Here is a 19,235-nt window from a genome sequence, read left to right on the forward strand (position 1 = left end):
TTTTTTTTTTTTTAAGAAATCCCAATGATTCTATCCATAGAACAAAGAATAGATGTTTTTTAAAAATCACCAAATAAAAAGTCATAGACTAAACTCTATTTCCTGGCATGTGTGTGTCCGGTCTTTAAGACAGACAGCTGGAGCTTCCATGCACCCCTTTACACACTGTGGACATCTGTGGGTTGTTATCAGTGAAGTTACCTCCTATGGAGAAAAGGTCACTGATTCAAAGTGAACTTGTGAGAGAATTTCATTTCCACATACTGACTGCCAACAGTTACCAGGGTCCATCTTTTTACAACTATGAAGTACTGAAAAGAGAAATTTCATATAATTCTCCAATTTCTACTTACACATAAGAACTGTGATTTAAAAAAAAAAAAAAAAAAAAAAAAAGACCCACCAAACTCACATTTTATCCCAGGCTTAATATCCTGTCAAGTACTGTCACGCAGAAAATGACACATCTTTACGCCGTAGCACAGGAGACTGTGGGCAGATCAGTGTACCCCAAAGAATATATGCTTTATGATTGCCCCTGAATATAAACACTGAGCCAATAATTTCTCTGTATGTGCACCCATAAAGACACGGATCCAGTGTTTAGGAGCTTGTGCCCCCAAAGTGTCTCTGTGTTAAGAGTCCGATGCTCAGGGTGGGGTTAGCGCAGGCGGTGGAACCTGTACATGGCATTCCTACGTGGCAGTCCTCAGTCCCCTCAGGAGGAGAGAGGAGAGGCCCAGCCTCCTTCTCTTCACTCTGTACTCAGAGGTAAGCGGCTTCGCTCCAGGGTACACTCCCACCATGGTACAGTGACTTGTGACAGGACTAAAAGTATCAGGGCCAATCCATCACAGGGCTGAAACCTCCAACACTATGCTGAAATCAACCTTCCCCCGGATAAGCTGATTCTGTCAGGTATGTGTCACAGGGACAGAAAGCTAACAAACACTATTCTTGTCAATAACCTGAACCTGGAATAGAAAGTTGTTTATCCAAAGCCTTTCTGAAGACAGAAGTATTACATAAAATAGTTAAATACCATTTCTTAAGGAACAGACGTTAAAATCCAAGAACAAATTAGGAAAATATTCCCAATACAATTATAATCAAAAAATCAAATTTCTTTAATATACAAAGAATTATAATTTGACGATTAATAATTAGATTAAAATAGTTCAAAGGAAAAGAGGATAGGATAGGAGGGGTTCACACCCAACTAATGGTGTGGCTTCTGAAACACCAAACCCTACTCATAAACAGAAGCTCCAGTCCTGGACCCATTTTTCAATGGACAGATCAGGGGAGGAGACGGAGCATCGAGAGCCTGGGGGGGGGGGGGCAGTGGTAGGGAGTGCTCAGAACAGCAGTATGGCTGGTGGAGCCTTCTGCAGGCCCAGATGGCAGGCTCCTAAATTCCTATGTCCCGGGGAGTCACTCTTCTGTGAAATGACACTATAGGGGTCTCAGGAAGCATTAAGGAGCATGTATAAAGGTGGCACTTGTGGTTCTGTTCTCACAAATTCTCAAAACAATTTTAAAAACTAAAGAGTGCTTAACTCTTTGTCCATGCAATTATCAACTCGTAAGTACTAGAAAGGCACTAATAGAGAAGCGAGAAAACCTACCCATATGTGCTTATTTGGAAATAACAACTGACATTTCTTATACTTTAAATATGGTAGCCACTATTATGAGCCTTTTACAAATGCTGATTTACTGAATAAACTCAAATATCTCCAAGGTGGATAAGAATGTAAAAATAAAATAGGATACTTTGTCACTCTGACTGATTTCATGTGTCATATATGTGCTGTGACTATAGAGACAGGCAGGCCTGTCACTACTACCTAGCCTGGGGCTGTCTTACAACATACTTAATAAACCCTTCTGACACTGTATATTAAGAATGTAAATATACAAAGCTTCATGTATATATGAAATTTATATTTTAAAACCTAAAGTGTTCCTTGAGTAAGACAACAGTTTGAGAAAATTTCATACTTGCCATCATAAAGGAATTTTTAACATTTTCAACATGATTGTGTGTTCCTTTAAAATCAAATACACACACACACACACACACACACACACACACACACATGCAAAATAAGCCTAACAAAAGCACTGGATCCCACTTCCTTCCTTACGCAGGAAACCCCAGACTCCAAGGACCTGAGTGAGAGTCTCAGGATCCTAAAACAATTGTTTGGCTGACAGTTTTCTCTGTCCCAGGACCAAGTCAACATAACAATATGTTTACAAAGAGCCTAAGTTTTACTGTAACTAAAACAAAGGTGAAGGGGAAACAAAGATTGTCCTATGTGAGTCACAGTGCACGCTGCGGAGGTGTGCCCGTTGCGGAGGTGCACAGACATCACACACACACACACACACACACACACACACACACACACACACACACACACACACACGGCCATAAGCAGTGACTGTTGACAGTCCCGACTGCCACTGCCAGAGCCTCGACTCATCTGGATCCTGCAGATCTAGAACGGAGCTCCGTACTTCATATGTATGAGCACATTCAGTCCCCAGAACAAGGAGAGTCTTAGCTGGTTGAATATTTGTACAGAAATTAAAAATTAATCTGTGTCAAATTTGAAATTAAGAGTAGCAAACAGATACTGAAATTTATAAATAGTTGAATCTTTGTTTATAAAACCTACTTTTAATTCTTTTTTTTTTTTTTTTTTTACAGATTTTGCTTAGTTTTTCTTTGTTTTTGCTTTTGCTTCTGAGACAAAGCATGCTATGTGGCTTCTCAAACACCAAGATTAGCCACATTTACCACCATGTCCAGCCTTGGCGAATGTTCTGAGTGGGATTTCTTTCCCTAGAAACAGACCATGTAGTTGACTCTCTGCATGCCACTCATTCCAAAGGTTCGCTTTTCCAGTTCATCTCTCCTTCTTCCTCCTTCCCAGACTCCCAAGTGCCCTTGATTCAGAGCCACACCCTTGGGTTCTCCTCGCCCTTAGCCCTTAGATCTTACCTGTCCAGCAGCAGCTCCAGCACTTCCTTAGTCGAGGCAAAGCCTCTGTATGTCGACAAGAAGATGCTGATATAGGTAAAGTCATTGTCCCCAAAAGCTGTCAGCAGGTTCTCCACAAGCTTCTCCAGTGTACCAGCTTTGATGGTCCTGATCTTGCAGGTCTCATACTGACTGACTGTGTGTCCTGGAGGCAGCTGGTCCCCTTCAACCTATGGGACACATTCATTATTAGCATCAGATGGCATCACTCCCTAAAAACATTGAAAACAGTCAGTATTTCAGTCTTCTCTCATACAGCTTCTCTGAAAGTACTAGAAGGCAGTGTGGGCTTCTGTGAACTCAGTGTGGCAGAACAGAGGCCATGTAGGCAAGTGTGTGGAGATAGCATCCCATTCTTTCTGAAGAAGAAAGATTCTTACTTTGCAGCAATACAATGGCTTCTCCTTACATCCCTAGTGACAACAAGGCAATACTTTATCAAAGATGTTGTCTGTCACAGGATAGAATTTAGCAAATTGTTCACTATCTGATGTTTGTACTGTTAAAGATATGTCTTCAATCTCATTTTTAAAAACAGTGCCTACCATGGTATGCCAGAAGAGTCAATACATAACAGTTCTGGAAATATGATTGTTCCAAATTTACACACATACACACACATTTACATATACAACATATACATACACACATATTCATATATATTACACACACAGCATAGGGTTTATGTGAGCCAGATGGTATTAAGGTCACAGCCTGAAAAAAATTAGCAATGGAAGAAGTCTGTTCTCCATGGTAGCCTATGATCTGACAGCCTTCAGTGCATAGACGGTGATGTACTGTCTACTTTCATACCACCAGTAACCAAGGGATCTGGGTGAGAAACACCTGCTCTGCAAAGCCGGAGGCTATCCCAGGGAGCAGTGCAGCTCTGCAAAGCCTGAGGCTATCCCAGGGAGCAGTGGGGCTCTGCAAAGCCTGAGGCTATCCCAGGGAGCAGTGGAGAGTGTGTGGGGTGCACAGCCCTGCTCTCGGGAAATCTGCAAACACTGAGGATAAGTACCTCTGAGAAACAGCTAGCACAGAAAAGCAAACCTAGAGTTACCAGTCGATATCACTATACATTAACACACGTAAACCATAATGTGGAAAGATTGGTGATAAAATGTGAAAGGTTTGAAAATCAAGGCTGAGGGGAGAGAATCAAACTGCAGAAAAATAAGGGTGTGCCTAATAAATCTGTGTCCTGCAAATTACATGCAGATGTAGTTTTCCAAGTTGAACTCCTTCATGGATGCTAAGGAAACTGACCTACCAAGAAGAGCTCTGCAATAAATCTGTTTCCAAAGCAAATAATTAGTCTCACTGCTGCACAGATTCTCATTGGTGCAAAAAAAACTACCAGGCAGCTCATCTCAACTATAAATTGAATTACTCAATATTGACTGCCTAAAGTCCTAAATTGAAATATATACATACAGAAATCAGAGTGACAGCATATGAATCTCTAATAATGACAGTTATGACTACTGAGCTCTGGCCCTGTCAGAAGTTAAACTGCAAGAAGAAAATTAACCCAGAAAGACCCACATGGTGGCATCCACTTTTAGTTAGAATAGCTTAATGTCACCATGTCTAGCTGCTGATAGGAACTGATGCAAAGACCACAGTGGATGAGGTGCACAGCTTTGTTTCTTACTTAATTTTTTTAATTTTCTGAGGAGGCAGCTGGAGAGATTGTTCAGCAGTTCATGCTTCCCGCTCTCCCAGAAGACTCAATTTCAGTTCCCAGAACCCAGGTCAGGCAGCTCGCAGCTCACAGCTGCCTGGAACTCAGGCTCTAGCCTCTGCAGGCATAAACACGCATGTGACACACATGCACATCTCTCTCACACACACACACAAATACACATAAATAAAAACTTAAAAATTGTAAGAATTTTCCAAGGACATAGGTCTGAGGCAGGAAGAACAGGAGCTTTTCCGTAGGGCTCTTGGGACTGTTGGCTCTGCGCACGGTCGAGGTGTTCTTCTCTCTCTGCGCTGGCTTTACAACAAGCTGAGCCACAGTGTCCATCTGTCCCCAGAACTTCCACTCAACGCAGAAACAGTGATTGAAAGACTATGGTCTCAAATTCTAATTATATTATAATTCTAATTATATTTGTAAACACTATGCGCTGACCGCTTTGAGTGGGTGCTGTAGAACACTCGGCTGTTTTGTTTTGAGAGACCGTGCTGTGTTGCCTTCTTCAGAGACTACAGACATTTCTTTACTGCTGATTTCTTCGCCTTCGATGTGTCCACACATGACGTTAAACTCTAGCAAGCAGGTATGACCTGCAGCCTTTCCAGGGCCGTTCTCTTTTATTCTGTGAGCATCTTATAAAACCTAGAAATGAACTGCAATGCACTGAAGACATACTTCATGTTTACCACTTTATACTTAGAGAGAAAAACCTAAGTGAAGACAATATAAAATATAATGCTAATTAGCCAGGCCTAATGGCTCACACCTATAATATGCCCAGCTATTCACAGGCTGAGGACAAAGGACTTAGCTACACTGTAAATTCCAGACCAGCATTGGCTACAAAGTGAGACTCTTTTTCAATAAACAAGTAAATAAGTAAAGTATAAAAATTAAAATTTAAATACAATAAAACATTTATCTAAAAATACCTGTATCTCTTTGATCTCTTTCTTAATGTAATACTAAAAACATAAGGATGTTTTGTAGTTTTTGCTTTGTACTTCAAAAGACTGTCAAGATAATTATCTGCCTACACAATAATATACAAGTCATTAAAAAAATATTTAATGCCAAGTGTTACCGGCACAAGGCATGGCTTCTCCGTTGGTAGGAATGGTCAGGCTCTAATTTTAGATCAAACTTCCTTACTTTGTGATATGTCAGGGCTCCCTTACTGGGCAGTTCTGTAATGGGATGAGTCTCGCCTTACTTTGAAGTACAAACTCCACTCAAAAATTAGACCTTTCTTACTGAAAGTAATGCTGACTTAAAAGAACTAATTTTTCACTGATATTGATGTGGCCAAGAACTCAAATACAGAGAAAAGTGCTGTTGGAGGACTTGACCTCCTGGGTCCCTTTCCGAGCGGATCTGGCAGGCTGCCAGGGCACTCCCTGGGGAACAGGATGGCTGCTCTGGCCAGTCTCTTTCTTCCACTCTGCATGCAGGATGCTTCTTGACTGACTCCTGCTCCTCCGTGTCCATCAGGAAGATGCACGGGTGGCTTGAGAGATCCCTTAGTCAAATGTGCTCCGTGCTCAGATGGAGAGGATTAGTTGTGAATGCCGTCAGCAACCAGCAGGGTCAGAAAGTGAAGTACAGAATCGTGCCCTCGGCTGCCATCACTCTCACAAACCTCAACCAAGAAGGTTGGGGCCAGCACGTTGGCTTAATGTTTCCTATGGAGCTTCTATATTCTTAGTGAATATACTAAAGGCTGCTTGCTGTCATAAGGCAGACCAGATTGTTTGTTTGTTTGTTTGTTTGTTTGTTTTGCTAGGTTTTTAGGTGAGTTTTAACTGAGCAATATACAAACAGTATATTTTCACAAAACAAGCAAACAAACAAACAAGCAAAAACTTAAGAGTTATCTGTTGACTGCTAGAATTATTTTGAAGTGAAGTTTTACAGAAGTAAAATGTAAAAACATATCCACTGGACTAACAAGATAGTCAGTGGGTATACGTGTTTAGGATCAAGACTGACCACCTAAAACCATTCCCATAGACCCACATGGTGGAAGGAGAGAACCAACTGATGCTCAGAAGTTGTCTTCTAACCTCCACATGCACATGCATGGCACACACACACACACACACACACACCTACACACACACACACACACATACACACACAAAAAACAAACAAATAAATAAATAAATGAAAAAATTTAAATACCATATGCCAGGCTAGATAAACTAAAATGTTAAAAAGATTTATCTTAGCCGGGCAGTGGTGGCACACGCCTTTAATCCCAGCACTCAGGAGGCAGAGGCAGGCAGATTTCTGAGTTCGAGGCCAGCCTGGTCTACAGAGTGAGTTCCAGGACAGCCAGGGCTATACAGAGAAACCCTGTCTCAAAAAACAAACAAACAAACAAAGATTTATTTTTTTTTGCAGCGAAAGAGTTCATAGGTCCATAATCCTTTTAAGGAACTTCAGAACCTATTCTTGTATTATCTGAATAACTTCTAATTGAAGTTTTTTTTCTTTTTTTTTTTTCTTTTTTTAAAGGGTGGAGCCCTTGGCAGACAGTATTTAGTAAGTCAGACTTGGAAAGCCAGACATGGAGGCCTGAGCCTGCCCTGAGGGTTAGCACGCTAACAGGAAACAGCTCAATCTGGGTTTAATCAGAACCCATGACTTTGCTGACAAGACCATGATACCAAGGCCACAAAAATGTTACATGGCTGTGTTTTTTGGTCAACTCTTTTAGAGCTACCAGAACTCAGCATTGTCTAAGAGAGCATGCTCACCGCCTGTGGCAAAAATATCTACAGTGCTGCCCCAGTAATTGAGCTGTGTGTACAAGTTCCTAATTGCCAAAGCTCACAAAGACTCTGGGCCCAGGACCATAAGCTCAGCAGCGGCTTTCTGCTTAGGTATGAACTCTCTTTCGAGAGGTTAACCATGCCAGTTAAAGGATGGGGAACAAAAATTTAACTGCAGATGAACAATAATAACTAAATAATTTGGGAGCATACAGAAATGTCTCACATAGTATTTGGGACCTACCTATAGAACTAAAACTCTACTCCTTATTTTAAATGTAAATATGAGTCTCGTAGAAACAAATACAGGTATATACACTTGTGTACTTATTCCTGGATAGGGTAAGTCAAGATGGGTTTATAATGCGAAGTGAACTAATCAGGGTAATTAGCATGTCTATCACAGCAAATATTACCATCCCCACGAGTTTCTAACTTATAGATCTCGGTGGCTGTTCTGAAATGCACAACTAACATCATTGTCGATGGTCCAAATAGTATGTTTTCTTACCAGTCACCTTCCCTCTTCCTTTTCTAACTTCTAGAAACCTCTATTCTCTTTGACATGATCAACTTTTTTAAATAGACACAGTCATTTGTCTTTCTATGCCTGGCTTATTTCCTTTAACACAGTGTCTCCAGTTCTGTCTCTGTTACTGCAAGTAACAGGGTCCTTTTAAGGATAAACAATGTTCCACTGTGCATATATACACCACACTGGGACAACCCACTCATCCATTAACCCCACACCTTGACTAATATAAACAGTGTTGCAGGAATATGTTTCTCTTGAAAGTAATTAAATGATTGCACTTCCTCTGGATATGTGTCCTGTAGTGGGGTTGCTTTGATTATATGGCAATTCCACATGCTGGTAGTATGTCCTATATTCTTCTTAATGAGGTCATCAGCCCTATGCTAGCAGTATGCAGTGAGTAGGGCAGGAATAGACGCCTCTTCCACCTGTTCGTCTAGTTACTGACCCACATGTTAACTCAGTATCACAAGCCAGCAAATCCTTACAGTTTATTCATCCAGGCCATCCAGTACAACAGAGGAATCAGGAAAGGAAGCCATGAGAACACAGAAGCAGAAGGTAAGCTACTGTTTTTCACCCATCACAAGTCACAACTGAAGTCAGGTTAACAAGAGAAACCTACAGCAAATGATAATGTGTGGTTTTCCATGACCTGTGAGTCTTGAGAAAAGAAGGCTCAGGGAAAACACTGTGCCTGTGTCTCTGCTCAGTGCAGGATGGAGCCACGCAGAGACCGAAGTGGGCAGAGGGAGTATGATCTGACCTCAGTGACAGACAAGAGGTGGCCCCAGCACAGTCCCGATCTGAACTTAGTGACACACAAGAGGTGGCCCTAGCACAGTCCCGATCTGACCTCAGTGACAGACAAGAGGTGGCCCTAGCACAGTCCCGATCTGACCTCAGTGACAGACAAGAGGTGGCCCTAGCACAACCTGCTGGGCTCTCCCTGCACAGTGCGATGCATTAGCTACCTTTCTACTGCTAGGATAAAACACCATGGCCAAGGCAACGTGTGGTTCCAGAGGAGGAAGGGACCATCGTCATGGGGGGGGGGGAGAACTAGAGTAGACAGACATAGATGGTGGCCGGAGCAGCAACTGAGCGCTTGCCTCTCAACCTATGACCTGAAGTACAAGGACAGAGCTGGAAAGAGTGCATAGCTCTTGAAACCTCAAAGCCCACACCCAGTGGCACACTTCCCCCAGCAAGGGCACACCTCCTAAACTCACACCCAGTGGCACCACCAACTAGGAACCAAGTGTCAGATGCCCAAGAATATTGGGAACATCCCAATCAAAACTCCACATCTGTCTTCTCTGAGGGCAGAGCACAACCGTTTCTGGGATGAGGGTCCTAACAGCTATTACCAGATGGCATAAATCAGATAATTTACTTATTGCAAGCCTTACACAAAAAGGTGGAACGAGTTTTGAGGAACATTTGAGTTCTTCCAACAGCTTTGGGGAAGAGGTGGTTTACTTTTTGTTTAAGGAGATAAAGGGGAAGAGAAGTCAAAAGATCAGAAAGATCTTGCTTTTACACCCCTGTCCTTCAGTTCAAAATAATCCACACACCAAAGTACCTACTGGGGTGCATCATTTTCTGAGCCCCAACATAACTCGATGTGAGTGAACTGTGGAGAGACTGGCAGCATATCTTGGAAACACCAAGAGGGACTGGTGTGCTGGGGTGCCAGATAAGGCTTCCTGAGTAGGCAGTGCCCACACTGAGACTGTACAATGTTGGCCAGGGCACAGCAGGCACAGAGCCCAGCAGAAACAAAGTCACGAAGGAGAATAAAGTGTAAGGGGGAAGATGGTTGCAAAGGTGATAGGACAACGGGAACGATGGCCTGGCTAGACAGTCAGCTGGGGCCTCCATGACTACAGAGGTTTTGAGTGATGTACCCTCTGGTGGAGATGCTAGGTCCTCTAGGAAGCAGGAAGCTGATGGTGAGGGCGTACTCTAGCTGTGGTCAGGAAAACTGGTGCTGAGGAGAGCATTGGTGAAGCGTGCTTTACAGCTGGGAAAACAACTGGTGATCTGCTATACTGCAGAGGAGCCTGGGGAAAGGCCTTCACTGGTACAAGGCAAAGAGCTGGTTAGAGAGAGATGTTTAAAAAAAACAAGAAAACCATGAAGACTTAGTGAACAATAAAAGTATATGCAGAAATAAAAGATAGAGGCAAGCCGGGCCTGGTGGCGCAGGCCTTTAATCCCAGCACTCGGGAGGCAGAGGCAGGCGGATTTCTGAGTTCGAGACCAGCCTGGTCTACNAAGTGAGTTCCAGGACAGCCAGGGCTATATAGAGAAACCCTGTCTCGAAAAAACCAAAAATAAATAAATAAATAAATAAAATAAAATAAATAAAAGATAGAGGCAAAGAAAGAATCCAGGATGTTTACCTGATTCCTGGCATGGCTCACTGTTCACAAACAGTGTCACCAAATCAAAGAAGATAGAGATGGGGGACGGGTGAGTTAGAGAAGGACTGGATTCTGTTTAGAAATTACATAACTTGAGGTTCTGGGGACAGGGTTCCCGGTTAAAATGCCTTCGAAGCAAGCATGAGGACCGGGTCTAAGTCTGCATCCTCAGTCCCATAGTAAAGCAAGATACAACACATCTGGGACCCTTGAATTGGGGAGTTGGGGCCAATGGGTGGATCCTTGGAGCATGCTAGCCAGCCACTCCAGCCAATGAGTGAACTCCAGATTCAGTAAGAGACTCTCTCAAAAGATAAGGTGAAGAGACATTGAAGAAAGCACCCATAAGTCAACCTCTAGCCTCCACATACACATGCATGCATGCATATATGCATACACACACGCTCACGCACACACAGGCATATACAAAATACACATATACTACACGTACGAATTTAATTAACTGATTAAAAATAAAAAATGCACAACTTGACCATTCTCTGAGAATTCTTATACTGCTATGAGCTAACTTGAGGACATCCAATGGTTATCCAAGGGGCATTTAAAAAACTCTCTAAGTGGGCCAGGAGACGGTTTGGTGGTTAAGAGCACCCGCTGCTATTGCAGAAGATCCTCATTTAGTTCCCAGTACCCATTTCCAGTGGCTCACAACCATCTATAACTCTAAACCCAGGGCACTGATGTCTTCAGCCTCCTTGGACACCTGCACTCATGTGCACATATCCACATCCAGGCATCCACGTAACCAACATTGTAAACAGAAATCTGGAAGAGGGGTTCCAGAGGGAACTCTGCTCTAACAACCAGATGAGATTTACTCTTCTAGTAAGTTATGTAAGACAGGAGTGACTTGCTGAAGATGGCAAAACCAAACGATAAAAATAAAGATGCTTCAAGAGGAAAGACGACAAGCTAGGAGGAAGCACCTGCACAAGCCAGATTCCACGGTGCCATTTGTGGGCAGAGAACCCAGAAGAAATCCTCATTGCACTGTACATAGACACAGAAGCACACATACCCACATCTACCAAATATACTACCGCCTAGCCAGCATGCCGCCCAAGCCAGCGGGTACCACTTGCCAACTATGCATACCCTCCCTTGACTCTAGTCAGTAGTATCGTGTTAGTATAAATTCAGCTATGCTGGGAACATGTACATCAACTGTGACAAAACAGGGCTCCTGGTTTCTCAGCATCCCACTGCTCAAGGATCTCTCTCTGAGTCTGTGGACGGCGGCTGAACACTTTGCTCTTTGTGTCCACTGCAAGTGAAGCATTTTGTTGCCAGTATGGTCTTTGACCTCAGAGAAGATAAAGAATTTGCTTCTGGAGTCTAGAATACGATAAAAAAGGAGAAGTGTGGAGGAGGAGACTTGAGCTGGTTCACCACAATGAACTCCATCAAAACAACCCTTGGGCGCTGACCTCAAATTAAGTCACCTGTCAGAATGGAGCCCCTGGCCAGGCCTCTGAAATGAGTGTCCTTCATCCTCAGGAAAATGCTAAGGGAGTCCTACCATGGACCAATAGCCAGCCATTATCACACAGAAGCCCCATCCCCCTCCATCCTGTTTCAGCAAGGTTTCCTGGATTGCCCCTACAGTCCAGGAACCCTCCCTGAAATAACAGGAAGTTGTTTTTTCCACAACAGACTACCTCTTTAACATTTCTAGCACAAATCACTATTTCTGGTCATCTTCAAGGGTTCAGAGTTTGCTGGGGAGGCTCTCAGCCCTGCCTCCTCTCTCTCTGTTTCCTTTGTTTGAAAGCAGGTCTTGCTACCCTCAACCGGCCTCAAACTCCTAGCACTCCGGTGATCCTCCTGCCTCAGTGGCCCCACCACACACATCGGACCTGAGATGCCTGTGAGTACTGCGCCCTGTTTCTGCTTCAGTATCTGAGGCTAATTTAGTATAGAAACTAAAGCTAAACCTTAAAGTTCCAAATGTTCTAGTCATATACTTATAAGGAAAATCACCTGCTACCTTGAGAAGTCCAAGGACTTAAGTGTTTGGATTAGCATAGGCCCTGTTGCACTTCTTAAACATCACACACTGTCCCACAGAGGACAGTATCCAGAGCAAACTTCCCAAAACACCACCCCCTCCTTGTCCTCTCGTCGAGAGCTTCCAATGACCAAGGTCAGCAGATGCTGGGGTCCCAAGTTCATGGGTGTCCTTCCTGTCTGGACATTCATCTGATTTGTGTAACCCAACCAATACCTATCTGTAAGGCTGGGTGGGATGTAGTGAACTTCTGTGTGACCTACTATTCTTTAAGAATGAAGCCAGTTATGAGATGAAAGCCTTCTTCGCAGCCCTGAGCTTTCCCACAAGCCTGTAGGCCCTTAGACAACCCCCTCTGGGCCTTTATCTCCTTGAGAGGAGTTCTAAGTTTCCATTCACAGACCCTAAGCTTGGGTGCAGGCAGAATTGACTGGCATTCCCAAACTTAAAATCATTAGCTTGATTCTTCTTCTGTATATCATACCAAGAAACCTCTCTTCCCCACCTTCCTATGGGATTAGTTCAATTTTAACCAAACTAAATATTTCCCACCATTTGGGGGCTGGAGAGATGGTTCCATGGTTAAAAGCATTGATTGTTCTTCCTGAGGACCCAGGTTCTATTACAGCATCCATGGGACAGCTCAAAACCTGGGCTACTCTAGTTCCAGAGGATCCAGCACTTTACCTCCATGGGTACTGTAGACATGTTCACAGACATACATGCAGGCAGAACATCCATACACATAAAATAAAAATAAGTAAATCTAAAAAAAAAAAAGTGAGGACCTAAGTTAGGGTCTCTACTACCCACATGAAAAGGTGGGTACTTCAGCACATGTCTGTTATCTTAGCACTGGGAGGTAGAGAAAGTAAGATCCATGGGACGATCTAACAGAATCCATGAGCTCCACGCTCAATCAGAGACAGTCACAAAAGCTAAGATGGCAAGTGAATGAGAATAGTGTCTGTCCTCCATCTAGCACACATAGGCTCATGAATGTCCTGCTACATATGTACACATGCACAGGCCACACACACGCACGCGCACACACACACACACAGCACAGAGACCCATATCAAGCTGTCAATGACATCTTTACTCTCTGGATTTTGGAATCCCAGAAATGATATTAGGTAGCTTGTTTCTTTTTCTTTCCAATATAATATTAATAATGGTGGTGATGATGATGATGATGATGATGATAATAATAATAATAATAATAATAATAATAAAGTTGATATGTGATTTAAAATTCAGATATAAAATGCAGTTTTATAGTTCACACAAAGTTGGGGGACACAAGGTCTCTGGCAAATCCTCTCTCTCAGTACTGTGTTTAGCATAAGTATATCCTACAGCACAGGCTCCCTGACAGCAAGTGGGGATCTTTCAAGCCTAAGATCAGGTAATCAAACACAGAACCTAATTTAATTTATTTCTGAGCACCTTGAGCACATGTCTTGGAAAGAGACACTGCATTTTTCTCATCTCATATACTGACGCTGTAAAGTAATTCTAAGAAACTGTTGTTGTGCTATAAATGCAGAGGAAGGAGAAAAGCTGGCATCAAGACTGGGCATCACTATGGACCAGATGCCCATTCCTTCCAACCAGATGTTACGACAGGAATTGTCACTGCTTCACTTGCGGAGAAGCAAAGAAGTAACCAAAGTTACTCAACCAACCAGTACAGGCAGCAGTGTTAAGATTTAAAAGTAGCTTCGTTTTACCATGGTAATGTGTTGCCTAATAACATAAAGCAATATGTTATTGCTTTACAATATACTGCACACTCAGACTGCACACTCAGTCTCCATATCTGAATACTTAAGACTATCAAAACTCAATAGGCTAGAACATACACACACATCAATTCCCTTAAGAACACTATAAGACTGGATAATAGACACAAGGCAGAGTCTAAGACTGGATAATAGACACAAGGCAGAGTGTAAGCCTACTTATTACTTGCTGTCCGCAAATAAAATACTGTATGTGAAGTACTAAATTCCTTTTCATTTTTCCTCTAACCATACTACTTTTACTAAAAGTTTGGTCTTCAAGTCATCTCCAGCATTTTTAACTCCTTATATAGACTGATATCGACAACACTTAAAAGTAATAGCTCCTTAGTGCTAAAGGCCATTTTGGGGGGAAACCAAGTCTCCCTCATCACTACATGATCTTAAATAACTAAACCATGCCTAAGAAGGATGAACAGCTTCACCAAAGGATGCAAGAGAACCCAGGAGAGCAATGGGCTGCATGGAGAACTACGGAATTCTATAACAGCTAAAGTCCCTAGGGAAAGCTCACATCCTCTACTGAGTATCTCCTGTTAATTAATTTGCCTACATGCTAGTTTAAGTCTACTCTAGAGTCACAAACTTTTAGGGAATCAAAAACAAAATAATATTATGACTGAAAATAGGATATTGGAAAAAAGACAGATTTATAAAGTCTGATGCTTAAGAGAGGAAATAAAGGTAGCATATCAAAAATACTGATGGCTGGGAAGACTTAGGCACAATTTCTCCAAATGAAGAGAAAATGAAACAGCAAACACTTTGTTCACTAAGTATTAGTGGTCAAAACCACACATGTAAAAAGGCAGGTGTCAGCTTAAAGAAAAAGCTTATCTGCCTGATAAAGGGTTCACCACTCCCAAGGCTGGAGATGCACTCCTGGGGTCAGTTAGAGAAGACAGTATCAACATAGCCTCCATTGTGCAGGGAACTTAAATGAGATACTAAGGAAACCTTAGTATATGAAGAAAAGGAGGGGATTCTGCTGTTTAAAAATCTAATAGTTCAGATTATAGTGTGAACACAAACTCACTTAATGACTCAAAGGGATGAAGCTTAACATTAATTAACATTAAAGAAATGCTAAGTGAGCAACAGAAATCTTAAATGGGAAATTACAGAATCCCGAGGTTCATTAGTAAGACTTACAAGTAACTGTAAAAATGGCAAGAACTAGATTTTATTTCTAATTCTAGGCCGATTAGGTCATTGAGAACTTGCTAGTGTTCCCTATGCACCTCAGCGGTGGGCTAACTTATAATTTGTGGTTTTGTTTGCTCCTAAATGCATTTAAGTCAATTAATTCATTCAACAAATACTTGTTGAATCTCTCCTACATAGTTGCTGGAAGTCATAGATACAACAACAAAAAAAAAAAAAAAAAAACCAAACAGACAAGATACCCAGATATCACAGACGGATGGACTCCTCTGAAATTAAGTAAGATGGAAGTGACAGCTGATGGGGCCGGCTTATGGGGCCCCAGTCCCACAGAGACGGTCTTCAAGCTAGCTGCATCTGTGAGTTTTATGGGAAGCAGGTTAAAAATGGCAGAGCGATGCGGCCTGCTTCGTTGCCATGTGCACACAGGGAAAGCTGGAACAGAGAGGGAGGGGGCACAGTGCCTCCTATCACTGAATGGTGAGCAGATGAGAACCCTGGCCAGACGCAGATGAACAGCAGTCCCCTGCCCTGTCACTTCGCTAGCAGTTCTAGGGAACCTACCTATGGGTCCTAGTATACCGTCATAGCAAAGACAGGTTCCTACACTTAAAAGTAGTTTAACTTTTAAAATTTACCAAGAAACAGCGCATACTTGAGAGATTTTCTTGTCTCCCCCCTCAAATGTTAGGATCTTCAAGAAAAGTCACCTCAGGTTCTGGGTGACAAAGGACTTCTGACCCTGTGCTCCAGATGACCTAAAAGAAAGCCCCAGTATGCCATCTGAGAAACACAGTGTGACAGTGGGGAAACAAGCACAAATAAGTCTCGGGGAAGGGACAGACAAGCTCAGACACCAATTCTTTGTTCACTCACCTTGTCATTATGACTTTTCTAACTATGGGATAAAACTCCAAATACTTGAGATTAAAGGACTATGCTGTATGTGAAGGCTTTTCCTGACACTCATGCCAGTGGCCCGAGACACTGTGGGAAAGCCATAGTGATCTTTCTTGAGTGTTTATGTCATGGAACCCAGCAGGTTTTGCGATGAGAAGGGGGGGCATTTCAGTCAGCCTACAGAGTTGGCCTCTGCCTTCATTTCTCTTCCTGCTGGTTGTCCACTCTGTGGAAATGTTTTAAACCCGACTTCCTGTGGTGACCACAGAACTGGCACTGGGCATGCTTTCCTGGAACTCATTGACCCTTCTGCTCAAGAACAACAATAGGTTATAAATGGCACTCTAGTTGGTCCTCGGCCCTGGCGGGATACTCAGCAATCTGATTTTTTCTAAGAAAAACGGACAATAACAATTAAGATCCTAAGAACACTGTATATATCATAACTTTATAGAGCAGATACACCTATTATCTCCTCTCTGCCACTTAGGAAACTGAAGCCCACAGAAGCCAAATAGCTTGTTCCATATCACATGCTAAGTGGTGAAGCAAAGATTCAAGTTCACGTGGGCCAGACTCTGACTTAGCCACAGTACTATCACGTAAATCCACAGGTCCACCACTAGTTCCTCAGACTGTCTTTATGTCCCTCTGTTCTACACTACCTCCTTAGCCACCACAGCCACCCACCTGGTTGCCCTGCAGGTCCATGGGTCCCTTCCCGTCTGCAGACCTCTGCATTATCTCCTTCCATGCTGTGAGGGCCAAATATGGCCTCCTGGATGGCTCCTCGCTCATTCTAATAAACAAGCAATATCTGCACAAATCAACATCCCAGCATCCCTCTACCATCACAGCACAGCACCTCACACGCTATCTGTAAACAGAAGAGCAGCGGTTCTGTCTGTCTTGTTCCAGGCTCTGTCACCGGTCATGATGGGTCTACCATGCCATAAATGTTCTATAAATGTTTGCAATAATGAAAGGCACACAAGACTCCACATATGATCCCAGGAAAAAATACAAAAATCCAACCCCAAACTCATAGATAAACAAAGTAAGCTGGCATATTCTCCTTACAGAAATGAAGAGCTGCGGTGCACCTGCTGACATGACTGCTCCAAGCATTTTCCTGAGACTAGTCAGGTCTACAGTTCATCATCACAACTAAAAATTACTAAACCCACAAGATTTTTTTTTCTCCAGAATTCCTTTCCTATCAAGATGGAGATGCTAAATCAAACTTTTGGTCCCTGGGAGTCACACTGCTCCCTCTGTTCTATCAGCTGTCAATACCACAGAGCTGATGGGAAAGACAAATTCTCCTGAGAATTCACAGGCTCGCTCTTGGAAAACAGAGAGTGGGAATCTGCATTGGCTTGGTTTCTGACAGTTTCCAAGTGGGAGTGTCAGAGAAATGAACACACAATCAAACCAGCAGCCACAAGGCATGAGTGTGAATGTGCACATTGAAAGAGATGTACTTGTGTTGTGTTCACTACCACAGCTTTCAGATCTCCACACACAAAAGATGTCACACAAAGGAATTCTGGATTTCATCCGAACCCTTTAACTGCCATTTCCCCCAGCCAGGTTCTATACTTGGAAGGCCGTGTGAGGTCTCAGAGTTTGTAGTAAGTTTTCATAACTGAAATAATACTTCACCAAAACATCTCCTTCTAAAATGTGGGCCAGGAGGACTCTGATCTTAAACCAATCATGTTTGGGCTATAAGCCGGCGAGTATGTCCGGATGAGCACTGAATACAAACATGAGTGTGTCATGATCAGACGCGTCTATACTGTAGAGTCTGCAGGGAGAATGAACTGCAAACAAGTGAGAAGATGCTGTGAGAAGACAAGAGATAACAGGAGCAGAGCACCTCAAACTGTGGACCACACTCTCTAGTGTCAGGGCCATCTTGGGTACTGATGGGTGTAAATGGCAGGCTGTGTGCACACCTACCACCCACTATATCCAAATGTTGTAACCGAGGCTGTGGGCTTCAGCCCACTTCACTAGAACAAGCATTATTGAACAGGGATCACGGCGCCAGGCCTAGATGAACTCCAAGGACGAAGAAACCAATGTCTAGGGAAGGTGAGAAATCTCCTTTCGACTTCTAGAATTTCTGCACTCCCCCCTCTCCTCCAACTGTCTTTCTTCTTCACCTTGAACAAGGCGCCAGTTTGTTTTCTTTCCAGTCATGGCTTGACAGCAGTTCCATGCAGAGCAGAATTGTACATTTGTTTGAATTGTTCCCCACTGGGGCAGATGAGACGGCATGCAGGCTTGCATCTGACTGGTAAATCCCAGAGACGATATTACTTCTTTTATTTGTGAGGCCTTTTCAGAGACCTTCTCTGTCCACACTTGCATCAGAACCTCACAGCAGCTCCATTTAGAGGTATGATACTGGCAAGGTCAGAGCTCTCCTGTGCTGACCTCTCCTGACACTCAGAATGCACATGGCATACACCAAGAGCCCATTCCATGTAGGTTGATGCTGTAAATGAAACACAAATTCAACACAAACTTCCCCTCGTGAGGATGGGGAGGGAAAAACAGCTTCTCCATCCATCAGCTAGATTTTTTTTTAAAGATTTATTTATTTTATGTATATGAGCACACTGTAGCTGCAGAGATGGTTGTGAGCCTTCATGTGGTTGACGGGAATTGAATTTTTAGGACCTTTGCTCGCTCTGGTCAACCTCGCTTGCTCCGGTTGGCACGGCTCGCTTGGTCCCTGCTCACTCCAGTCCAAAGATTTATTTATTATTATACATAAGTGCACTGTAGCTGTTTTCAGACACACCAGAAGAGGGTGTCAGATCTCATT

At 43.0% G+C, this 19,235-nt stretch overlaps 1 protein-coding gene across 6 annotated transcripts in view; it reads right to left on the bottom strand.

Annotated features, from left to right (window-relative positions):
- Positions 1-19,235, bottom strand: part of Rgl1 (ral guanine nucleotide dissociation stimulator like 1) — a 239,324-nt gene that overhangs the window by 68,612 nt on the left and 151,477 nt on the right. For all 6 annotated transcript variants that reach the window (XM_021197720.2, XM_021197716.2, XM_021197717.2 and 3 more), the window contains one exon: positions 3,014-3,222. In XM_021197720.2, the coding sequence (XP_021053379.1) occupies positions 3,014-3,222 (209 nt within the window). The remainder of the gene's footprint in view (positions 1-3,013; positions 3,223-19,235) is intronic.

Source organism: Mus pahari, chromosome 5 (genome assembly GCF_900095145.1).
Source record: "Mus pahari chromosome 5, PAHARI_EIJ_v1.1, whole genome shotgun sequence".
Lineage (NCBI taxonomy): Eukaryota > Metazoa > Chordata > Mammalia > Rodentia > Muridae > Mus > Mus pahari.